Below are 25059 nucleotides of genomic sequence, written 5' to 3'. Positions count from 1 at the left end.
CACCTGAAACTAGCTCACCACCTCGGTCCATAGAGAGCTTGGAGTCAGGGTACCCTCTGGGCCAGGTGGTGTTAATCAGGGGGTGGCTTCCTGGAGGAGGTCAGAGCCCAGGAGGGAACTCATTCGCTCACTTCTCATACACTCATTCTCACACTTACTGGGTGTTTGTTCTGATCCAGACCTCTCAGTCAAGACCCAGGACTGACACTGGTAATAATTGGAAACATTTACTGAGCACCTGTGAGATGTATGTGTTTTAATGCATTTAGTCCTCTAGCAACCCCATGAAGTGGGTACTATTATCATTTCCTCCATTTTATAAATAAGGAAAACGAGGCTCAGAAGGGCAATTAACTAGTAGGGTAAAATTCAGACCAAGATGGTGGGCTCTGGACCAGCAATGTTAACCACTCACCACCTTACAGAGGCGATCAGGGAGGGTACAGCCCGCAGGGAGCAGGCAGCCTGGGAGGGGAGGCCTCCTAGTGACCAGTGGTTGAGTTCCCTGGTGTACAAAGTGGGGAAGGGCTTCCAGGAAAAGAGAAGGTTATGGACAAAGGCCTGTAGGTGTGAACCGGCTTGGAGGATTCAGGGAGGTGCAGACAGTCCTTTGTGGCTGGTGGGAGGGATTAAGGGGGGCTGCCATGTGCAGTCTGGCCTCTGAACTCAGGCCCCTCCTGAGTTTGGGGTTTCCTGCATGGGGGGAGAACCTGTCCACTGAGCTGCTCTCCCATCCTCTGTGCCAGGGCTTCCGGCTGCTCCTGGCCAGCCCCAGCGCTTGCCTCAACCTGTTCCAAGAGAAGAAGGAGGAGGGCTACGGGGAGGCGGCCCAGTTTGACGGTGAGTGCCAGTGAGCCCATCACCCTGGCAGATCTATGCCCTCTCGTTGCCAGCCCTGGGCACTATTGATGCCTGACATGGCTGTGCTCTGCTTACAGGCCACTTGTCTGCCAGCTCTCAGCTCAGAGTCCATCACTGATTTTCCCAGCACCTTCATGTGGGAGCAAAGGATGAGGGCTCTCCCTTCCTTGGGCCAGGGATGGAAGCCTGGGTGGCCTCCTCCATACACTGGGTTGTTCCTGGCCACACCCCAGGGGAAGAAAGGAACAGGAAGCCGTGAGCCTTCCCACGTGCCTGTCCGAACATGCACTTTCATGCTCTTGCCCAGTCAGATCGTTCACCCCCTTCTCCTTATCCCTTTTCCTGGAGGAGAAAACTGAGGCTCAGAGAGGGGAAGCGGCTTGCCCAGGGCTAAGCAGCAGGAAGCAGCAGGGCCAGGGGCTCAAGAGAGGGAGGGGTGAGAAGCCAGGAGGGTGGTCGGGGCCCCTCTGTGGACCTTCCTGGGGGAATCGACAGACCCTCCAAGGGCCTGGTTGGCCCCCTTGAGCACCTCCCCCTTCCCCACCAGGGATCGCAGCGTTCTCACCTGAGGAATGGAGCATTGGAAGGGGTGTGGCATAGCCTTCAGCAAAGATAGACCTGGATTCAGATCCTGACCTTGCCACTTGCTGGCTATGAGATCAAAGATGTGTTCTGAACCTCTCAGTGCCTCCATTTCCTCTTCTCTGAATGCGGGGTGATAACTAACCTGACCTAGCATTGTTTTAGAGATCAGTAATAAATATAATAGGAGGCCCAGAGCATGGTGGGTGTTCAATAACGGTAGCTCTTCTGTTATTATTAGGCTCTGAGCTCAGGCGTCCCTTCCCAAGGAGTTTATAATCCATCACCAGGATTTACTTGCAGCCAGAGCTTGGTCCCATCAGGGTTTCCAGTCTCTGGCTTTCTCAGTCCTTGCTTCAGACCCTGGCGCTGAGGTGGGAGAAAAATCCTGGCCCGGATTTTCAAGCCCAGGCTTGAGGTGGCCCCAGGCAGTATCCCCTGAGCCGGCTGTGGTCTTCTTTCTCTTGCAGGGTTAAATCACCAGGTGAAGAGAAGCATTAATGAGATACTGGAAGACAGAATTCTCAGGAGTGACAACCTCTATGCACAGGTGAGGGGGGTGGAGGGTGAAGCAGCCCCAGGAACTGCCGGGGTGGGGGTGAGGGGTTCAGCCCTGCGCCTCTGACTCTCCTGGGGGCCGCTGAGACCTGTGGGTTGGGTAGGGCCCCTGCTCTTGGGAAACCCACAGTCTGATGGAAGAGACACAGCCGTGCCAGTCCAGTGGGGGACATCTTGCCCCCATTCTGGGGAAATGATGGGTTTCAGCGGAAGTAGAATTGAGTTCCCCGAGAAGTCTGGGGTGATGGGAGAGATGTGGTGGGGAAATGGGGCCCTGTAGGGGCGAGGGCTGGGGTGCGTGAGAATCAGGGTGACCTGGTGAGGAGATGAGGTGGAAGGAGGTCCCAGGAAGGGGCGGAGCTAATGCCTGCCACGTGCCTGGTGTAGGCCTGGCATGGAGTCCTACTCAGTAGACGGGAGGAGGCCCCATGCTTCTCCCCAGTGGTGCCCGACGCTTTTCTCCTAAACAGCTGAGCTGGGCAGAAGCATAAGCCCGGCTCTGGTTGGGACAGTGTGTGGTGACAGCAAGCACTTTTGCAACCAGAAGCTGCCTGGATCCAAACCCCAGGTCCACTACTTCCTAGCTCTGTGCCCTTGGGCAGGTCACTTGAGCCTCAGTTTCCCCATCTGCGGTAGCAATGGCACAAAGCTGTTATGAGGATCAAACAAGCTAAGGGGTGCACAGGGCCCGACACGTAGCAGGTGCTCAGAAATGTTGGATCCTTCCTGGCTCCCTGGGTACCTGTGCCCCTCCTCCCACCCTCAGAGATGCATTGACTGGAACCGGGAGGTGCTGAAGCAAGAACTGGGCCTGACTGAGCGGGACATCGTGGACATCCCCCAGCTCTTTTACCTGAAGGACTCCCACGCAGAAGCCTTCTTCCCCAACATGGTGAGAGCGTGGAGGGAGGACGGGTCATTTCCATCCTTGGTGCCTGGCGGGGTCCTGCTGGGTGGTCAGTTGGGGTTCCAGAGGAGAAGCCGTCCCTATCCAGGGGCAGACTGGCAAGGAGGCTGGGACGGGCCCTGCGGACCTCGCCAGTGTTTGCTTTTGGGGGCAGATATAGAAAATCTCCATCGGTGGTTCCCAGCCAGGGTGATTTCTCCTCCCCCCACCCCCCCCGGGCACTTTGATTGCCACACGAGGAGGCATCTAGTGGGTGGAGGCCGCGGATGCTGCTAAACATCCTACAGCGCACAGGGCAGCCCCACAACTAAGGCCTTTCCCTCCCTCAAAGTGGAAAATGGAAGCGTGGTTTGGTTCCAATGTTTCGAGCTTTCGCTTCTGGGTCTCAGCTGCCTGTTCTGCTCCCCAGGCTGGCACCCCACTGTCTGCTCCCCAGAGGCATCCTGAGTTGGGCAGGGGTGGCAGCTGCCACCCTGGCTGTCATTAACTCAGGCACCTGACAAGCAGATGAGCAGATGTGATCTCACCAGTGTGGCCCCTGGGAGGGGTCTGAGCGATGCTATTGGCACAGCCCTGCCCATAGCGCCCAGTAACCCCTTGGGAAAGGATGTCGGGGCATTGGCAGCAGTGAGGGGTGGTTCCCTAGGATGGGAGACCCTCCCTCTTCAGCCTGGGGCCTTGACTCGAATCCCTGTCATTGGACCAGCCAGTGAATCCTGGGGTCCTGATTGGAGGCCAGTGTGTAGGGTTGGGCTTCCCCCGCCAGGGTCGCATTCACTCCTGACCCCTCGCTGTGAGGCCCCTGCAGAGACCTCGCAGGCAGGGCTTCACAACCTTGGTTCTACCGATACTTGGGGCTAAAGAATCTTTTGCTCTGGGGGTTGCCCTGTGCATCGTAGGATGGTTGCAAAATGCCTGGAGGCAAGATCGCCCTGGTTGAGAACCACTGCTCTAGGGTAGTGCTGTCAGAACTTTCTCGGGTGATGGAAATGTTCTACATCTGTGCAATGTGACGTGGCCGCCGCCACATGCGGCTACTGAGCGCTTCAAATGTGGCCAGTGTGACTGAGGAACGGAAGTTTTACTTTCACTTTAACGTCAGCAGCCACATGTGGCGGACGGCTACCGTATCAGACAGTGAAGCTCTAAGGGGTGACCTGCCTCCGGTTCTGACTGAGCGTGGGGGAAGGCCCATGACCGTGGTCAGCCCTGGGCTGTGGCCCTGCCCTCCCCTACTGGGAGCCCCTCCCCAACACACAGCCCTCCGTGGGAATCTCTCAGCTTCAGACCAGGCCCAGCTAGAGGATCCCAGCATGTTCTCACTGGAGAGTCCTTAGGGAACACTCAGTTAACCCTCATTCGTCAGAAGGGGAAAGAGGCCCTCGGAGGAGAGTGGTTGACTTGCCTGAGGTCTCCAGCGAGCAAATGGACCGACCTCCAGTCTCCTGAGTCCTCGTCTAGGAGGAGGCAAAGCCAGGCCAGCAATGGTCCTGAATACCGCTCTCTGTTCCTCTCCCTGCCCTTTGTCCCTCTGTGTGCCCCCACTCCCACCATGTTCTGGCCCATTAGTGGGCAACCAAGCAGGTCAGGGCCAAGGCCATGTGACTGACCCCCACAGGACCCTCCAGCTCCATGTTGGTCCCAGCCGTGGACGGCCCTGCGGGGCAGACTTGAGGGTGAGGGGCTGGGGCATGGAGAGTGTAAGGGCAGCCCACCCAACACTGAGATGACCCAGTGAGTCAGAGTGTCCCCTCTGAACACCAAGGACAGCTCCTCTGGCCATCTACTGGGCCAGAAGTTACCTCTAAGAAGCCTCCATACCCTGCACTGGGCAGACTTCCCTTCCCTGGTGTTAGGGCCCCCTGCCAGGTCCCCCAGCCAGGGAAGCAGAAGTGTCATTGGAGATAAACCCAGGTGCCCCCAAGGACTCCCAGCCCCTTGCCCCAACTCCTTAGCACCCCAGGCAGCCACAGTGCTACACTCTGGCAGAGTAGAAAGAGCACGAGTTTTGGCATGAGTCAGACCTGAGTCAAATTTCAGTCTCCCTGTTCTCTGGCTGTGTGGCCTTAATTATATTACTTAACCGGTCCACGCTATGGCCTCGGAGGGAGGCTGTGAGGTTTACGGATGCGATATCTGGCACGTAGAAGATGCTCAATAAACGGTAACAATTATCAGGGCTTCCAGGAACGGTTGAGCTTGGTGTGTACTGCACAAATAAATGCACCACACCTGTGACATTCACACCGTGGACCTTGTAGATGGATACATTTGCTGTACAAGTTTTTGGCAGATAACGGTAAAATCTTGTTCTAACGAAGTCATTATAATCTACTTTTCTGATAGGTGGAGGAAAGTGTTGGAGGAAGGGGTGACTTTTATTTATATGAAGTTCCCATGTATGTTACTGGCAGCCCTGCCTGTTATTAATCCTCTCTTCCAACTACGGATCTATGTCTTTTCTGCTTCCATAGACCTTAGTTCTTGAGCGAGTGCCAGCCTTAGTGGCCCGGAGATGCTGGCAAAGATGGGACAGGCCCTGGGGATGGGTCCGCCAGAGCCAGAACCCAGAAGGGGCCGCAGGTGTAGAGCATCCCCAGCTAACCGGGTCTCTTTCTTGCCTTGTCTCTTCTACAGGTGAACATGGTGGTCTTAGGCAAGTACCTGGGCATCCCCAAACCCTACGGGCCCATAATCAACGGATGCTGCTGCTTGGAGGAGAAGGTACGGTCCCTTTTGGAGCCTCTGGGCCTCTGCTGTACCTTCATCGACGACTACTTGTCCTACCACGAGCTGTGTGGAGAGATCCACTGCGGCACCAACGTGCGCCGGAAGCCCTTTCCCTTCAAGTGGTGGCACATGGTGCCCTGAGCCTGCTCCCCACACGCCATCCTCTCTCCCCACCTGCCAGGGAATTCCACCAGGATAAGGAACCTCCACCTGGCCTCCATCCTCTTGGGGGAGCCTTGGACGCTTCCCCCTGTGTGCCCGCAAGTGTGCTGGTCACCGTGGGTACCAGGATACAGGGATGGACACCGCACATCCTCACCTCTGGCGTGGCCTACAGGGCCTGGGGCCTGGGGTGAGAGCCCTGGGTCTAGGCCACCGGTGGCTCTTGTAAGACCAGGAAGGGGGATTTGGGTCCCCTTTTTCCTTTTCTGGCTATCTTCTCCTTCAGGGGGCCCCCAGGCTGTGATCTCCTAGCACTCCTCAGCCATATTTATGTAGGCGAATAAGGGCAGGAAAACTCAGCATCTGATGGCCTGTTTCTTTTTTTTTTTTTAAACATCTTTACTAGAGTATAATTGCTTTACTGTTTTAAAAAGAAAAAGCAACAACCCCCCTTTAATACCTGACTCCCTCCTCAGAAGGGTGCCTGTTACCTGTTTGGAAAGCCTTTAATTACGCGTGCTGGCTGCTTCCGGCTCGCAAACGCTGAGAGGCCAAAGTGAGGCCCGAGGAGGGCGCACGGAGGAAGGCTGGGCAGGAGGCGAGGAGGCCAGGATGGCAGAGGAGGCTGAGGCACGGGGATAAAACCTGGGACCTGGCCTCTGCACCCTAGGCCTCCCAGGCTTTAAGTTTTGGACTCTGGATGTGATGGGGTCTGGCTGTTCCAGATGCAGCAAGGAGAGGGGGCCTAGATGTTAGAAGCCAGTGGGGGGTCATTAGGTTATCTTTGAGGGTGGGGTTTAATTTCCTTTAATGGTCTTTCATTATTCCCCTTTGTTCTGCCGGCAGTGGGAGGGAAGGCTCTCCCAGTCTCTCTCAGCAACTCAGAGACCCTGCATGTAGCTTGGGTTTCACCTGTGAGTAAAGCCCTGTGGCAGGCCTGTGTCCCCTCCCACAGAAGGCAAGGCAGAGCTGCCACGGGAATTTAATAGCCTGGGCCCAGGTGAGGTCACCGGGACATGCACAGGCAAGCTGGCTTGGCCGGTGCAGGGCGAGAGGTGGCCCCTGCCCCAGACAAGCGTGGGCAGGAGGGAACCAGCCGGCCTTCCTCTCCCACAGCCTCTGGGCCTCTACCTTCTGGGTTTTCTCCCTGGCTCTCAGTGAGATTTAGATTGAGCCATCTGCCCTTAAACTCTATTAGCTGTGGAACACTTAGCCATCAGAGGCTACCACGGAGACCCAGCATGTGAAACTGATGAAAACGGAACTGTTCTGGTTTAAGGTGGCGGGGTTGGTTTACGAGGATCCTCCCCTTCCAGAAGGTTCTGGGGAACCCCGTTTGCAAGCCCCTGGTCTAGCCTGTGCACTTTCTGCTCATAATCATGATGCCCCTTAGACCGAGCCAAGAGGAGAAGGGATCTTTTCGGCGGCCAAGGGTGTGCAGCTGGGGCTCCCCAGGGAAGGCGCTGCGGGTGGGAGGGGAGTGGCGTTGAGTGTGGGGAGCTCTGGAATTGCTGCTGGGCTGTTTGGGGGGGGGGTTGCTGATGTTCCCTCCGAGAATGTTCCAGGTGACTGGTCACCTTTCTGATTAATAAAAATGTCAACATGCATTTCTTCAAGTGGCTGCCTCCTTAGCTTCTGTTCGTTGGGCTGTGGGGAGGAGGGGAGGGAAGCGGGGGGAGAGGTGCTCTCAGTTCCACCCACAATGCTACCAGCTCCCTGGCTCAACTTCCACTGGCCATGGGCAGCTCCTACCCAGCTGGGAGAGCCCCCAGGGCCAGTGCCAGGCAGGCAGGCGGACGCAGCAGGATGGCTGGCCCACGCCTATTGCCGTGAGGCCGCCTGCCCTGCTGAGATGGCTATCGGGGGAGGGTGGGTCCTATCTCTTCATTCCTCTCCCTTCCCTGGTCTATCTCCTCCATCTCTCAGAGGGCAGGCAGGCTGGGCCCTATTGGCAGAGTGGGAGAGTCCCCAGCAGGACTGGTGCCCAGGGCCACAGGCCAATGTAATTCCCTCGAATTCCTGCCTCTAAAGCTACCAAGCTACCCAGCCTCAGTGGTCTGATTTCAGGGACCCGAAATTATCACCCCTCTCATCCTACACACTTGGTGCTGCCTCAGGTGGCTCCCCTGACACTCCCTCACTCACTCATTCACTTTATTTTAGATTTGTTGTGGACTAAGAGGCAAAAAGTTGCTGCCCATCAGTCATGGACACTTTAGTCTGAATGAACCACCAATCTCTTTCTAAAAGCCGGCATGTGGTAACTGGGGAGAAGTGAAAGCATGAGTCTACTTCCAAAGGGAGATCCAGGGCTCTGAGCTGGAGGCTATCCTGTCGCCATCACAGTGGGCCAGTGCCCAGAGGAATGCCCCTGCTTCTGTATCTGTTCCCCAGCTGTGCCCACAAACAGGCTATGGAGCCTGCCTGAGGCTTCCTCCTGAACTCTGACTCTTACCCAGAGCTGAGTCAGCCCCCGAGCCGTTTTACAGCCAAAAAAGTGAAGCTGTCCCTGGATCCAGCAGCCCAGCAGCTCTCCTTGAGAAGAACATCGTTACCAGAACCTGGGATATAGGGGTGCCAGTCTTAGAGTCTTGCTGAGATCCTTGAATTGGTGTGAATGCACTAGCCGGGGACTCCGGGGGAGCAGATATTGGTCCTCACCCTGCCTCAGATTGTCAGCATCACCGGGGAGGAGGGAGGAAACCTCTATTCAGCACCTTCTGAGCCTTGCTGGACAGGGTGTGTCCCACCATTATCTCTGCCAGGGCTGGTGAGTAGCCACATTTTCTACGGATGTGGACACCAAGGCTGCAAGGGAGGGGACATAACCCCCAAGGCCACACAGCTAGTGCCTGGTGGTCCCTGGGTCCAAACCTGAGACTCCTCTCCCCAGAGCCCTCGCTCTTTCTGTTTCAGGTGGCTGAATGCCCCTCTGGGCTCAGTTTCCCCACCTAACGAGTGAGCCTTCCTACTCTGACATTCTAAGCTCCTCCTGGCCAGAGAGGGTTTTCACCCTTATCACTAACTCCTTCCAGAGGCTTTAGGCATCTAACAATAATAACAATAACAAAAACAACCATAATAAAAGAATACTGAGCTCCACACTAGAGCTCTACCCATGTTTTCCCCTTTAACCCTCATAACAACCATTTTTCAGATGCCAAAAGTGAGGCACAGAGCAATTAAGTGACTTGCCCCTGGTCACCCAGTCAGGGTGTAATTGAGGCAGGGCTGAAATCCAGTCCTGCCTGCAAAATCCATGCTCTTAAGAAAAAAGTTGGCGTTCCTCAAAATGCTATGGGGATGCTTGTAAAAAAAAAAAAAAAAAAGACTCCAGACACCAGGCTGCTTATCAAATTGGAGGCTGGGCCTGGGAATCTCCGTTTTCATCAGTTCCAAAATCAGGATAGAGAAACTCCCCACTAAAGCAATGATCTCTGAAAATGCAGAAAAAGGGGTGAAGAGGCTGAGTGTGGAAAGCAAGGAAGGTCCCCTGATCCATACCCTGCATCTCTGCACGCCCCCCAGGGTCCTGGTGCCTTGGCGAAGTACTTACTTGCTCCCCTTAAAGTGAGAAATTAACTCTCTCTGCGCCTGGGTGGGAGCAACAGGTTCATATGCAAATATTGGGTTCCTTCCAGCCAATCCTGAGCTCTTGGCTCTGGGAAGGGGCTGGGCTTCCAGGACTGGAGCCAATGAATTAGCACCTTGGGCTGGAAGGGAAAGGCCAAGGGCTTTTATTTATTTATTTATTTTTTAACATTTTTATTGGAGTATAATTGCTTTACAATGGTGTGTTAGTTTCCGCTGTATAACAAAGGCTTTTAAACCACATGCCAGGGGTTTTGTGGCCCAAGCCCAGCCCAAGGCTAGCATGTCTCTGCAGAGGATCCTGCGAGTGTCCCTGGAGCATCCCACCAGTGCCATGTGTGTGGCGGGCGTGGAGACCCTCGTGGACATTTATGGGTAAGAGCCAGAAGCCTGGGGGTTTGCAGGCCCCTGGTGCTGACCTCTTGGGCTCTCCTTGCGAGCTGTGTGGGGCTTCCTCAAGGCTCAGGCCTGACTTGGCTGCCCTCTCCTGAGCCTTGGCCTTGGCATAGCTGCCAATCGTGGAAGCTTGGGTCCTCGTCTTTCTCAGCCAGGCTTCTTAAAGAACCCCCGCTAGGGGGTGTTAAGTGTGGGAGACTGAATGGGGGTAGAGAGGCTTCTACTCACTAGATGCTGGTAGCACACCCCGACGTATGACAACCAAAAACATCTCCGAACGTTGCCAAGTGTGCCCTGGAGGGAAAATCACACCCTGCTGAGAACCAGTGTCTCAGACTAAGACTTTAAAAATTGGAGTGAACTTAGAAGCAGAGATGGGGTTGGTCCCAGGGCATTAGATGACAGGGGGTGAGGAGCTGGTCATGGGAGGGAACCAAGTCTGGAGCAAGGCCTCCAAGCTAGTAGGAGGAGCTAAAGCCCAGTTGAGGGTGGGTGGGCAGTGAGGAGTGGGAAGGGGATTCAGCTGATCCTGAAGCAGGTGGCAGCCACAGAGGGGTGATGAGGGAGGAGGTGTACCTGTGCCGGCTGGCACCACCACCTCCTCCAGGGCTGTGTGCCCACGGCTGCCTCGTGCCCTGGCTTCCTCATGCCCATGGGGCAGATGTGTCTCTAGTTTGACCTGCCCCAGGAAGCCCGGGGGCTGGTTCCTTCCCTGCAGACCTTCCTAGAGGATAGAGGAAGGATTTGGGCCATGAGAGGCAAAGGCAGCAGTATCCTGGGGTGTTGTGGATAGATGGGCCACTTTGGGGTTTGCAAAGGAGCTGTGGGTGGGACAGTCACAGGGTGGGGGGTGGAGCCTCTGGCACCCTCACACGGGGGACCCTCGGGCCTCCAATGACCAGACCACATTGGGGATGGGGGAGAGCTCCTAGTTTGTTCTTTCACATATTCATCAAGTATTTGGGGGGGGGTCTATTGCGTGCCAGGCATGGGGACACAATGGTGAGCAAGCAGGCGTGGTCCCTGCCCTCTGAGAACCCTGTCCTGCAGTTCTAGCAGAGGCTGGACCACCTTGCAGGGGTGCTGTGGAAAGGATTCCTGTCTTGCAAGGGGAACGGGACTGGACTAATTCTAAAGTCCCTTCCGGCTCGGAGATACAGTGATTTAGGAATCCTTGGTGCTCAGACTGTGGGCCAACAAGAGAGGGCACTGGGCGTGGTGGCTCAGTCCTGGCTCTGTGATCTAGCAGCTGTCTGGCCTTGGGAAAGTCACTTAATCTCTCAAGTCGCTCTTTCTTCGTCTATAGAATGAAGGTCGTCATAATATCAGCAATGATACTCAGAGGCTGCTCCATACCAGTCACTGCCCTAAAGGCTTAACATATGTTAACTGATGCTCACAGCCATTCTGTGAGATGGGTACTGTCTTCATCCCCATTGCAGAGATGAGGAAACTGAGGCACAGAGAGGCTAAGTCACTTGCCCCATGTCACACAGCCAGTGAGGAGAGGCAGAGCCAGGATGCAGCCCGAGCACTTTGGCCTTCACTTCAAAGGGCTATTGGGACGATTGAATGAGATTGTGCATGTAGCGCACATAGGCGATGGCTGTCGTGTGAACGTTCGATTATGGTAACTGCTACCATTATAACCACCATCAACATCATTTTAAGTATCCTTCCTGGGTCTCTAGACAGCCTCAAGCGTCCCCAAACCTGCCATCCACAAGATGGCTGGGGAACAAACTCTGAGCTGTTCTGGGAGAAGGAGGAAATGAGAAAAGAGAAATTAACACAGGCTGAGCAGTCAGGGCAGGCTTCCTGGAGAAAGGGCACCAACCAGAGCCTTGCAGGATGAGCAAGACCATTGGGGCTCTCTGATCACTAGTGGATTAAACCCTGTCTTCCTTCCTTCCACTGAGTTGGAGATGGCCCAGACTTGGTGAGGGGGTTTTGCTTTCCTGAATACGGATTCTTTTTTTTTTTTTTGCGGTACGCGGGCCTCTCACTGTTGTGGCCTCTCCCGTTGTGGAGCACAGGCTCCGGACGCGCAGGCTCAGCGGCCATGGCTCACGGGGCCCAGCCGCTCCGCGACATGTGGGATCTTCCCAGACCGGGGCACGAACCCGTGTCCCCTGCATCGGCAGGCAGACTCTCAACCACTGCGCCACCAGGGAAGGCCCTGAATAGGGATTCTTAGGGAGGAGGGTAAGGAAGGGTAATACACAGGTATGCTGAGACACGCATCGGATGTGCAGCCAGGGTTGAGAACCGCTGCCCTAGCTGGAAGGGCAAACAGCTCACCCCTTGCTCAGCAGAGGTGGTCTAATAGAAAGAAAAGGCTTGGGGCACTGGGGGCCAGGAACCCTGAGTTTTGGCCCTAGCTCTTTCACCCTTTGCTATGTCATCTTGAGTAACTTTCTGCTCCTTCCTGGGCCTCAGTTTCCCCATAGGTACTCTGAGGAGGTTGGTGTAGAAGAGTGGATTTCAAGCTCTGCTCATGGAGGCCTCTGAGCCTCCTCCCTGATTTGACAAAGCACCTCCCCTTCTGTCTCTACCAGATTTTGTTTGCTGTAAAGCTCCAACCTGCCTGTGCAAAGAGCTGGGCTCTGGGAGGTGGACGCATCTTTAACTCTCTTAACTACTTGAACTTTGTAAAAAGTGTTTGTGACCGCCATCTTCCAGGGGCAGGAAGACGTGGGATTAAGGAGGGGCAGTGACTTCCTGAGTTGTGTTCTGTTGGTGAGGCCAGTGCAGTCGGGGATCTGGGAGCCTCACTGAAGAGGGAGGGGCAGCTGGTACCCAGAGCCTGAGCTGTTGGGACCTTGGTCTCCTCGGCTCCTATGGGCCAATTTGCTGGGGACCTTGGTGGTCAGCTTGTCAACTTTCCTGTTTTCAGCCACAAAGACCTTTGCTGTCAATTTCATGGCTCTGAAATGTCTGATTTTGTTTTCCCAGAGGTGGAGGCCCTGAGCCCTTGAAGGGAGAGAGTGGGTTTCGGTTTGCAAGGGAGTGGGGACAGAACTGGCTGTGAGTCCTGGCTCTGTCACTCACCAGCTGTGTGACTTTGAGCAAGTCACCTGTCATCTCTGGGCCTCAGTTTTCTTATCTGTAAAGTGGGGGAAATAGTACTGACGTCCTATGACTAGGAGAGCCATCTTCATCACCCTTGTCGCCACCATCATCCTCACCATTGAAGGGGTGGCACGACTCTAAAGGAAGACCTGACCTGTCTTGATTCCCAGGAGCGCGTGAGCTCGCATTGAGTCACGCCCACACTCCCGGGGGACTAGGGTGCACTGTTTCTGAGACAGTCCATCCTTAGCCATGGTCCTCAGACTTCACTGGGCATCAGTGTGGTTTAAAATGCAGGTTCCATGGGCTTCCCTGGTGGCGCAGTGGTTGAGAGTCCACCTGCCGATGCAGGGGACACGGGTTCGTGCCCCGGTCCGGGAAGATCCCGCATGCCGCGGAGCGGCTGGGCCCGTGAGCCATGGCCGCTGAGCCTGCGCGTCCAGAACCTGTGCTCCACAACGGGAGAGGCCACAACAGTGAGAGGCCCGCGTACCGCAAAAAAAAAAAAATTAAATTAAAAAAATAAAATAAAATAAAATGCAGGTTCCGGAGCTCTGACTGCAGAACTTATCGTTCTGGAATCTGCATTTTCAAGAGCTAGATCTGAAGTTGACCACTGTGAGGGTGACCAGCTGTCCCAGTTTGCCCAAGACTTTCTAGGTTTTAGCATGGAATGTCCTGCACCTCAGGAAATGCCTCAGTCCCTGGCAAACCAGAACTGTTGGTCATCCCATCATGTTTTCCCCACTGTGCACCAGCTCCTAGGCTGGCTGTACTACTGGATCAGTTGGGCCCTTGGGCTGGCTAGAAGGGCTCAGGGCTGGGGAGGGTCTTGGACCGTCCTACTCGTTGGGAGAGGACGAGGTCCCCAGCCACAAGTGCCCCCAGGACTGGGCTGGGGACACTGTCTAGAGCAGCATGCCGCGCTCAGGGTGGCCTGGCTGGAGGAAGAACTTCATCCTCGTGAGCCTCTGGCCACTTTCCCTGTCCTCCAGGAAATGGGAAATCCAGATCCTCCTGTACCTGACGCAGGCTCTCCGCCTAGAAGCCTCCCCTTTGATCTTCCTAACACACGGCTGCAGGATGGAGCATGAGTACGAGACTGGGAGTCTAGGGCCCTGTCTTCTAGTCTCTCCTCTTCTGGGCCTCAGTTTCCCCAGCAGTGAAATGAGGGCATGGGTTCAGGTGCCTCCAAATTTTACTCATCCCCAGTGTTTACTCACACTCCTTTCGTCTTCTCATCACCCCACTTTATAGATGTAGACACTGAGGCACAGGGAGGCCAAGTCACTTCCACAAGGTCACACAGCTAGTGAGTGGTGGGGCTGGGATTTGAACCCAGGCTTCCTGCACCCAGAGTCCACAGGCTTAGCCACCTCATCATGGTTCCACTGTGTTGCCTCTCCTAATCAGGAACCATCGCTGGCTTCCCATTACATAGGGGTGAAATGAAAACGAGCTCGTTGCAGCCTGAGTTTGCACTTGACCTCCTAAGGCTCTGCAGTGGAAACCCCTTCCCCTTAGATATGTCTCTTCCTTGTCCTCGGTTTACCTGCCTTCCTCCGGGAAGCCTTCCCCAGACACCCCAGTACACCCTCTCAAGCTGCTCCTATCCACCCATTTCCTGTGCCCTAATTTACCCTAGTAACCCCTTCCCCAGTCCTGGGCCAGTGGTTTTCCAAAAGACTTGCCCATCTATTTTCGTGCTTGAGCCTCACAATTGCCTGTGAGGATGGCCCAGTAGGTGTCATTATCCCACTTTACAGGTGAGGTAACAGGGCCCGGGGAGGCTAGGTGATTTGTTCAAGGTCACCTGGCTGATGGGCAACCCAGCCCAGGCTAGACCCTGACTCTTGATCTTGGTCCTGGCACTACCAAGCTCTCAGTTTCTTTGGGCCCCTCCTGGGCAGGGGCACTTCTATCTTCATCAGGGGTCCCCTGGTGCCTCATACAAGCCCCGGGCCAGGGAGGTGCAGGGGAGCTGGGCTGAGATACCCGAAACCAGAGGCTGGGGCCTGGGAACTGGGTGGGCTTTGTACCAGGAGGACCACCCAAGGCGCTCCGCTCTAGCTTGTGTTTGGGGGGAGGATGCTGGGGGCCCTTCGTACCCGGGTCTGTCTCCATGAGTCTCTGTCTCTCTGTCTCTCCATATCTTTTCATGTCCCTTTGTCGCTGTCTCTGTGTCCCCATGTCTCTCTATCTAGATTCTCACACACCCAGGGCACAATAGGACAGAGCCCTGGAAATGACAGCTTCGGGAGTAGGGTTGCCAGATAAAACCCAGGATGCCTAGTTAAATTTGAAATCCAGATGAACAATGAATACTTTTTTAGTGTAAGTATATCCCAGATATTTCATGGGACATACTTATACTAAAACAATTGTTTGTTGTTTATCTGAAATTCAAGTCCGACTGGGTGTTCCGTATTTTATTAAATCTGGCAGCCCTGCTTGGAAGGAGACACAGGTGTGTCAGCCCCTCCCACCTGGTGAGGATACCTGGCAGGGCCAAGCCCAGGAGTGGGACCTGCCTGGTGGAGTACACTTAGGCTTCAGGTATTTCTCTTTTTTTAAAGGAAAGGCGTGTTGAGAAGTGTCAGACTCATGCTGGAAGAGGAGTGACGAGGGTGCTTTGGAGGAGGTCTGCTTTCTTCCCCATGGAGGCAGGGAAGGGAAAGGGCCTGGGTAGTGGTTGTGGCCAGCTCTGCAAGCTTGGGGAAGCCTCTTGCCCCTCCTGGGGCAAGTTTCCCCATGTTAAGTGGGAGTAATGATCCCCTCCTCCTGGGGCTGTGCTGAGGACTGGATGAGCTGATATTCGGAAAGTCTCAGCCAAGCCTGCCATGGTAAATGTTCAGGGGGTGGGAGCCCTGGGGGTTATGATTACTGTTGTTATTACTCTTGGGTAAGAATGTGGACTCAGGAGCCAGAAGGACCCCAGTCCTGCCACTAACTGGCTCCATGACCTTGGACAGTTTACTTTAACCTCAGTTTCCCGCCTGTAAAACGGGAGACAATAATAGTCGCTACCTCCTGGGGTTTTTGAGTGGATTACATGACATAAGGCACATAAAGAAAGTCAAATAGGGCTGGCACCTAGCAAGGGCTCAACCAAAGTCAGCTACTGTTATCTCCCAGCTGGATGTGTGTGCTGCTTCCTCCAGGAAGCCTTCTGGTTCCTCTGGCCCACAGTGGTCTCTCCCTACATGGGAGAGACCCACTGACCCCTGACCCCATCACCCTGAATCGCATCTGGTTGCCCTGGGCAGTGCTGTCCGCAGCTCCCTAGCCAGACTCAAGGCTCGGGGGCAGTGGGTGTGTCTTCCTCAGCCCAGCGGTGCAGCATGCGCAGTAGGAACCCCACAGACAATCAGAGGATGAACAGACTAGCTGGGGTGGGGGACGAGGCCCCAGGGCCACAGAACAGCGTGGAATTTTTAACCCTACAATTAATGCCTGGAGAACTCACAAGGGAAACGTCAGAACCTTAGAATGTGAGAATGTTTATCTGTGTGTGAGGTCCAGGCTTGACTTCCAGGAGCTTGCTGTGAGAATCTGAGAGGCCTGGGGTAGTCAGTGAAGGCTTCCTGGAAGAAAGAGTTTGAGCCAGAGCTCAAGCATCTGAACAAGAGCTGCCCTCTAGCACTTCCCGTGGCTCCCTGTTCTTCCCAGGTCAGTACCTGAGGGAACAGAGATGTTTGAGGTCTACGGAACCCCCAGCGTGGACATCTCCATCTCTCCCGGAGTGGAGAGGGACTGGGAACATGCAGACACCGGGCGGTGGTGCTTTGATGTGGGGTTGCAGATCATCGTGGTCATGAACTCTCCCAGCAACGACCTCAACGACAGTCACGTAAGCAAGTCCCTTGGTCTGAGGGAGTGATGGGGAGGCAGTGATCTCACTCCACAAGGGCCCAGGGCCCTCTCTTTATCCAGAGTGCAGGGTAGCACAGTGGGTAAGTGCCTGGCCCTGGAGCCAGCCAGCTCTGCAACTTACAAACACAAACTGTGAGTCTGCTGGTGAGTCACATCACTGCTCTGGGCCTCAGTTTCCCCAACTGTAAAATGGGGATAATCATAGCACCTTCCTCCTAGTGTTGAACAGGAGCCAGCCTTTGCTCCTTCTCTTGCTTCCCAGGACCCCTTGTGAAGGGAGGAGTTGTCCTAGTTCTTCTGTGTCGGGCCTCAGTTTCCCTATCTGTAGGCTGAGGGTTGACTCGTGGTCTCTGATACTCTGAATGAGGGAGAGAAAGCAGAGATGGGGGAGGGAAGCCGCTGCCTGGGGAGACCCCTTTCCCCAGGGGCCTCACCTTCCCCTAACCCACTCCCTTCCTGACCCCCATTCACTTCTCAGAGGCCGGATGCCTCCCCTTCCTCTCCTCTCTCTGCCCATTAAGTTTGAGTTTAACAAGACCCAGCTGGAGGCAGTGTTCTGGCCCCATGGCAGGGGGGGATTTAAAAAGTGGGAGAAGTCGGGTGTCCCTCGACACAGGGCACAGGGGACGCCCCCTAAAGGGGTGATGGGAACCAGGCCTTGTCGTGTGGGTGGCAGGTCCCCACTCCATGTCAGGGGCGATATTTTGGGAAACTGGCCCTTTAAGGAGCACTGACCATGCGCCCAGCTTGGGGCAGCCGTGACCTCCCCCGGCCCCGACAGCAGCCCTGAGAGGCAGGGTCTGATCCCCATTTCACAGGTGGGGCCACCAAGGTTCAGAGTAACTGTCCTGGAGCCACATAGCCAATCAGTGGGAAGGCTAGAATTCAGGTGTCAGAGCTGCTCGACACCTGGGTACAGGCTCCCTCCATCACCCCCACATCTTTACCATCCATGTGTCTGAATTATCCTATCCAGGGAGTTCCGTGAGGCAGGTGGGGCAGAATGAACCCATTTTACAGACAAGGACCAAGAAGGGGCGTGGCTTACCTGAAGCCACATGATTAGTAAGTAGCGGAGTTGGTGAGAGTCAGGACAGAGGCCCCCGGGGCAGGGCAAGAGGACCAGCCATCCTGTGAGGGGCCGCTCCTGGGTGCCCTGCACTGAGCCAGAGGCTGTGTGGATACCTCCCCAATCTGAGCTCCCTGACACCGAGGACCGCAGGAACTGAGGAGGGTCATCAGAGTGTCCCCTACTTCCCCTCCCCCCCTTTGCCCGGGATCCAGGTAATTTTATGCCTGAGGTGAGCATCATTGCTGGGGCTTGACACATAGGGGTCAGTAACTGCAGGATTTAGAGGCTCCCAGGACAGAGGGGTGAAGGGTCGCTATAAAATCCTGAACCTTCTGGCCGAGTTGAGAACATCAGAGCCAAAAAGGGAAGGTCCAAGTGGAGGGCGGTGGGTCAGAGGGGTTTGATACATCAGCCTGGGATTGCTTTATCAGCACCACCACCCTCAGCCTCACCTCTGACAGTTGCTGGGCGTGTGCTGTGAGCACCGTGTCAAGAACGTCACGTGCTTTCCTTTTTCAATCCTCATAGCCTATAATCAGTCCTACGGAACTATTATTATCCCCATTCTACAGCTGAGCAAATTGAGGCCCAGACAGGACAACAACTTTTCCCAGGATATTCTCACATGGTGGATCCAGAATCTGAGCCCAGGACATCTGACTCCAGAACTCTGCACTGACTCTTACATCATAGCCCCTGCCCTCTAATAACAATAGCTGGTATTTCTTGGGTATTTCCTATAAGGTTAGACTTTTACATGGATCGTTTCAAATCCGCACTACAATCCTCTGAGGTAGGGACCTATATAAAGCCCATTTTGCAGATGAGGAAACTGAGGTAGCTCAGAAAGGTGAAGGGCCTCGGCCAAGGTCACAGAACCCAGAGGTGCTGGGCTCAAGTCTAGGCCTGTCTGAATCCCAGAGTTAAGAGAGTGTCCCTAAAGCCTGCCCAGTCCAAACTCCTCATTTTAGGAATGGCAAAACTGAGATCAAAAACAGGAGCCCCAGCTCCTGTTCTTTGGAAAAGCACACAGTAGTCATTGGCAGCACCAGGACACACGTCTCCATGGAATCCCTCACAAATTGTTCCCATTTTACAGATAGGCCAACTGAGGCATGGAAAAATAAATGGCACAGAGAAGGCTAAAGGAAGAGCTGGGTTGATAAACTCAACTTTACTGCACAGAGTTTCCTGGGAACTCCTCCCCTCCTTGCCAGATCCCCCAAGACCTGTGTTTTGGGGGCAGGGCTCTTGGCTTCAGCCAACTTGACCTTGGGGCCCATCTCTCTACAGGTTCAGATTTCCTACCATTCCGGCCAAGAGCCTCTGGCCTATGCGGTGCTCTACCTCACCTGTGTGGGTAAGTCCGGGGCCTCAGCCAATGGCAGTGTGAAATTGGTGCAGGGTTAAATACAGACCAACGGAACCAATAGAGGACCAGAACCCAGACCCACTGAATGAACTCAATGAACTTGGAGCCCTACTTCATACCATACTCAAAAATAAATTCCGGATGGGTTAAAAATCTCAAGGTGAAAGTCAGAATTTTAAAGCTTTTAGAAGAGAATATCTTTTCAACATCAAAGCAGTCAGAAGTTTTCTTTAACAAGGCAAAACAAAAGCACAGGACTTTAGGGGCAAGACTGATAAATTAGACTGTATTAAAATTGAAAACTTCTGTACAGTGGAGGACAAGTACAAAGCCAGACTATGGAGAAGAGCTTTGCAATGCATATAGCTGACTCAGTGCTTATAGGTAATGGAGAATGCCGATCAATAAGAAAGAAAAACCAAACAATAGAAACAGGCAAAACAGCAACAACAATAACAACAACAAAAAAAAAACCCCAGCAAATCACAGATGAGAAAAGCCCCAATGATCAGAACTCAAATGAAAGGATACTTATCTTAGAAGATACTTATCTGCGAAGGATGTGCAACTGGAAACTCCTTCTACCGGGGGTGGGGTTTGCGTTGGTACAAGCACTTGGAGAACAAGAAAGTTAGCAAGAAAGTTGAAAATGCTTTGTCTGCAGGAGGCGTTTTTAGAAGCAGAACTGCTGAGTTACAGGGAAGGTACATTTAAATTGTGATAGATATTGCCAAATGGCTCTTCGAAAAGACCGTACCACGTTATACACCTGCCAACAGCAGGGAGTATGGGAGTGCCTTGCCAACGCTGTACATTATCAACCTTTTCCATTTTTGGCCAGTCTGAGAGGTCGCTGTCTCATTGTTGCTTTAATTTGCCTCCCGTTAGTTAGGACTGATGTTGGGGACCTCCCCACCTCCTCTCCCTGAACACACACCCACCCTTGTTCTTTGGAAAATACGCATAGAGCAAAGTACGTATGTATGTATGTGTGTGTGAGAGTATGGGTGTGAATACACACACATTAAGGAATAGTTACAAAGCAAACACCTGAGCAACCATTACCCAGGTTAAGAAATAGAACAGGGAACGTGGTCAATACCCCAAAGTGCCCCCCGCCACCGAGCCTCTCTCTGATCAAAGCTCCCTCCTTCCCTTAGAGGTAACCACTATCTTGTGGTAAGTATTTCCTCGCTTTTCTTTCTGGTTTTATCATCTGAATAGGCACACCCAAATAATACAGTCTATTTTTGCCTATCTTTGAATTCTCCCTGGATGGAATCTTATTGTACGCGTCCTTTGGAGTTGGGCTTGTTTTGCCCCATGTTAGCTTTGTGAGTTTCATGCACTTATTGCATGGTGGGTGGGTGCCTTTTCACATGTTTAAAAATCATTTCAAATTCTCTCTCTCTCTCTCCCTTGAAGGTTTCATTTGTATTGTAAAATCTCCCCCACTTTCTAGGGAGAAAGGTTAAGACAGTGGGATGGAGGCTGGGATTTAGGGAAAAGCTGAGGCTCAGAGAAGCCACATAGCCTGTAGGTGCCAGAGCCTAGATTCACATCCATGACTATCTAACACCAAAGTCCAGGCTCACTGCCCCATCCCAAGGAGACGAGGTAGCTTCATACAGACCAAGAATGTCCAGGGCAACCCAGGCGCAGTGCAGGGTGTGCCCCAGACGTCGAGGGCTGTAGAGATGCAGGAGAGGGAGAGTTCAGGGAAGGCTTCCTGGAGGGGGCAGCATTTGACCTGGGTCTTTGCTCTGACCCTGCTTCCTCCCCAAGGCCTCTTTCCCCAGCCCAGGGAGGGAGGCTCCAGATGCTCCCACCTCTGGGCAGTGTCTCCTTGGAAATGACTTCCATTTGCCAGATGGGCCAAGACCGAGGCTAAAACGTGCTGGGCCCCTGGAAACACTGTCATGACTTACCTTCTGCCCTCTCCTTGCAGATATCACCCTGGATTGTGACCTGAACTGTGAAGGCAGACGGGATAGGGGCTTTGTGGACAAGGTAGGCTATCTCTGGGCCCAGAAACGGGCATGGAGTTTGGAGCTGCTCTAGGCTGGGTTAAGAGGAGGGAGACCATTATAGGTATCCCCCTGCCTCCCAGCTGATGTCAAGGCCAGTGGAGCCAGATAGGAACCAGGCATGGCTGGGGATCTTCTGGGAGAAAAATCATCACCAAGAGTTTTCAAGCACACATGTGCCCAGCCCTGGGCTAGGCCTTCCTTTCTGGGGAAAAGTCCTTCTGGATTTTCAATCTAGGTTGGGGGTTGGCAAACTTTTCCTGTAAGAGCAAGATAGTAAATATTTTAGGCTTTGCGAGTCATCCTGTCTCTCTTGCAATTACTTGATTCTGCCATTGTAGGATGAAAGAGATAGTACAGAAACAAATGGATGTGACAGTGTTCCAATAAAACTTTATTTAAAAAAAACAGGTAGTGGGCCAGATTTGGCCCACGGGCAGTAGTGTGCTGACCCCCTAATCTAGGTGAAAAGGGAAATCTACCAAGGCTGAAACTGTAAAAGAACTTTGGGCTGAATTGTGGTGGCACTTAATGCATCGGGAGTTCAGAGGAGAAGGGCAAGTTGGGCTTTGTGAGCAAGAAAGACTTCCCTTGAAGTCCCCGTGCGCTGGGCTCCAAAGCAATGCAAGACGGAGGGCATTTCAGGTGGAGGGCACAGCAGAAGCTAAGGCCTGGAGAAAGGAATGGATCTTATCAGGAAGCTGCCTATCGGAAGGAGGATGTTGGCTGGAGACATAACACAGGCAGCCATGAGAGACAGCTGTGTCGTTTGAATTTGATGGTGTGGGCAGTAGGGAGCTATTGCCGTTTCTTGAGCAGGAGTGGACCTATCATCACAGGGCAGGGTGAAGAGGAAGGGATGGGTTAGGAGGCTGGCCAGGAGGTTGCTGAGGAGGGAGGCACAGGTCTGGTCTGAGCCCCCGTCATCAGCTGTGCTTTGCCATTGGCAGCGGCAGTGGGTCTGGGGATCTAGTGGGTATGGAGCCATCCTGCTGGTGAACTGTGACAGGGACAACCTGAACTGTGATGACCAGGACAACTGTGACCGGCACGTGCGCTGCCTGCAAGGCGAGGGGGGCACCGGGGCAGCCTGTGTCCCTGGGTTTCCAGGGTCAATGCTCAGCTACCCTGCAGGGATTCTGACCCCCACAGGCAGCTCTGAAGGCAGAGCTCAGGGCCAGAGTCTCAGCTCCCGTACACACCTTGATGCTCCTTAAAACCTGCCTCAGGCCGGCAGCTGCCTCTCCCCATCCTCAGTGCCAGCGGGCACTCGCATGCTGGGGCAGAGCTCTGGAAAGGAGCTGACTCACCTTTCTCTCCCTCCAGGGGAGTAGAGGATGCTAACATTATTTGAGCACCCGTCATGTGCCAGACTCTTTACCCAAATTCTCATTTAACCATCGAAGCAGAAGGGCAACATCGCCCCAATTTAGAGACAAGGACGTTGAGGCTCAGAGGTCAGGAGATCCCCAAAGTCACTCAGCCAGCCTGTGGCAGGTCCAAGCCTTCTGATTCCAACCCGAAATCCGGCCTCTTCCTCCTCCCTGGCATCGCTGGTCTGGGTTTCAGAGATGCCCCACGTTTTTTTTTTTTTTGCGGTGCGCGGGCCTCTCGCTGTTGTGGCCTCTCCCTCCGTGGAGCACAGGCTCCGGACGCACAGGCTCAGCGGCCATGGCTCACAGGCCCAGCCGCGCCGCGGCATGTGGGATCCTCCCGGACCGGGGCACGAACCTGCGTCCCCTGCATCGGCAGGCGGACTCTCAACCACTGCGCCACCAGGGAAGCCCTGCCCCACGTTTAAGTCCATCCTGAACCACATGCACGGACCCATGAAGGATGCTGCAGCAGCATCCTTGGTGTGGGCCAGGGACTTCGCACATGAGATGCCCATGCTACTCTAAAAGTTGGCATGATTGTTTTGGAGACAGGAAGGCTGAGGCTTTGGGGCGGGGAGGGGCTGGCCCAGGGCAGCAGCGAGCGATTCTGGGACTGAGACAGGGGCCTTCACCTTCGTGCCACCCAGGTGGGCTTCTTACCACACATGCTTCTCCTGCACACCTGTCGTGTGCCAGGCACCGGGCTGACTGCTCTATACTTCCTGGTTCTCTGGGCAGATGAGGAAACCGAGGCTCAGAGAGGGTAGGAAGTAGCTCACCATGTCACATGCTTACAGCCATCTTTGTGGTTTGCTCCTGATGGCTCCCAGTGCTTCCACAGGCTGGGCAGAGCTGGGGCTCAGAGACCCAGGTCTCGGCACCCTCTGCCCTGGGGAGGGCACGGGCAGGAGTCGGAGGGGCTGGGGTGTCGGAGGCCCCCTGAATTGCCGCCCTGTGTCTGGCTCCCCAGACCTGGAAGATATGTCTGTCATGGTCCTGCGGACCCAAGGCCCCATTGCTCTTTTCGACGACCACACACTTGTCCTCCACACCTCCAGCTGTGACGCCAAGTGGGCACAGGTCTTCCATGCTTGTGGTGAGTTCATGCCCATCCTGCCCTGCCGGGGGGGGGGCCTCAGTTTCCCCACCTGGGGTGAGAGAGCAGGCTCTGCTTTGGCTCCTGGGCTGCCTTGGGGGTCAGAGGAAGAAGAATCAGATGAGAGAGCTCCAGAACCGGTCGGCTGGCATCCCTGGCACAGCCGTGCCTCAGGTGGTTTTACTGGATGACTGAATTTTTAAAATATGTTCTAAGCACGTTTAGAAATTTTTATTATCACAACTTTCAAACATCCACAAAAGTAGAGAGAACGGTGTAATGAACCCCCATGTGCCACCCACTCAGATCCAACAGTGATCACTATTTTGCCTCTCTTACTTCATCTATCCTTTTCGGTTTGCTGAAGTATTTTAAAGCCAGTCCCAGACACCCTGGCTGTCTGCCTCTATAATAATTCAGTCTGTATCTCCCCACCCCACTCAAAGAAAAAAAACCCAAACTATTGCTTTACATAGCCACAATTCCATTATCACAAATAAAAGTATATAACGTAAAAATTTTTTACATTTTAAAAATACAAATGTATACAAGTAATAATATGGTCATTTAAAAAATATAGAAGTATGTAAAATAAAAAATGAGAGTTTGCTATCCCTACCCCAAAACCTGACCCTTAACATGTGTTCACTGTTAACAATCTGGTGTGTGTTCTTCCCGACTTTTCTCTATGTGCACTAGATGAGCATGGTGTGTGTGTGTGCATGGTGTGTGGGTGCGTGCGTGTGTGTGTGTACATACTCTGCTTTCCAAATGGTTTCTCTCATTGAGTTATACATCCTACACATCTCCCTGTGTGTTTATTAGCTCCGCTTCACTCTCCTCCACAGTTGCATCGTATTCCAAAGCTTGGAGCTGCTGTAAATTATCTGGTCCCCTGAAGGCACAGTTTTTGCAGTGTTCTGATTTTACAACAATCTAGGTTCCTGGCGGGCAGGGACCTTGCTCACAGCCATATCCTGAGTCCAGAACTATGCCTCCTAGGTGCATAGTAGGTGCTCAGTAAATATTTATTCAATGAATGAATAATTAACCAGTGAACACCCTTGTACCTGTATTTTTTAGGAAAGATACCTAGCCATGGAATTGCTGGTTAGGGGTAAACATTACCTTCTTTTTTTTTTTTTTTAAATAAATTTATTTACTTTTGACTGTGTTGGGTCTTCGTTGCTGTGCACGGGCTTTCTGTAGTTGTGGTGAGTGGGGGCTACTCTTCATTGCAGTGCGCGGGCTTCTCATTGCGGTGGCTTCTCTTGTTGTGGAGCAGGGGCTCTAGGCACGCGGGCTTCAGTAGTTGTGGCACGTGGGCTCAGTAGCTGTGGCTCGTGGGCTCTAGAGCGCAGGCTCAGTAGTTGTGGTGGACGGG

General features: G+C 53.8%; 2 protein-coding genes across 2 annotated transcripts in view; both read left to right on the top strand.

The window, feature by feature from the left end:
- Positions 1-6631, top strand: part of PADI1 (peptidyl arginine deiminase 1) — a 32937-nt gene extending 26306 nt beyond the window's left edge. The window contains exons 13-16 of the mRNA XM_029229373.1: positions 747-840; positions 1914-1993; positions 2768-2893; positions 5546-6631. Coding sequence (XP_029085206.1) covers positions 747-840; positions 1914-1993; positions 2768-2893; positions 5546-5779 — 534 coding nt within the window. The 3' untranslated portion in view covers positions 5780-6631. The remainder of the gene's footprint in view (positions 1-746; positions 841-1913; positions 1994-2767; positions 2894-5545) is intronic.
- A 3043-nt stretch (positions 6632-9674) lies between these two features.
- The window catches only part of PADI3 (peptidyl arginine deiminase 3), a 28559-nt gene continuing 13174 nt past the window's right edge, over positions 9675-25059 (top strand). Inside the window, 6 exon segments of the mRNA XM_029229715.1 lie at positions 9675-9766; positions 16529-16709; positions 19098-19164; positions 21125-21186; positions 22154-22271; positions 23550-23675. Of these exon segments, the coding sequence (XP_029085548.1) occupies positions 9675-9766; positions 16529-16709; positions 19098-19164; positions 21125-21186; positions 22154-22271; positions 23550-23675 (646 nt within the window).

The sequence above is a fragment of the Monodon monoceros genome, unplaced genomic scaffold (assembly GCF_005190385.1).
Source record: "Monodon monoceros isolate NGI ecotype Baffin Bay Population unplaced genomic scaffold, NGI_Narwhal_1 Super_Scaffold_18, whole genome shotgun sequence".
NCBI lineage: Eukaryota > Metazoa > Chordata > Mammalia > Artiodactyla > Monodontidae > Monodon > Monodon monoceros.
The sequence above is the reverse complement of the archived record's forward strand: the minus strand, read 5'-3'. Positions and strand labels throughout refer to the sequence as shown.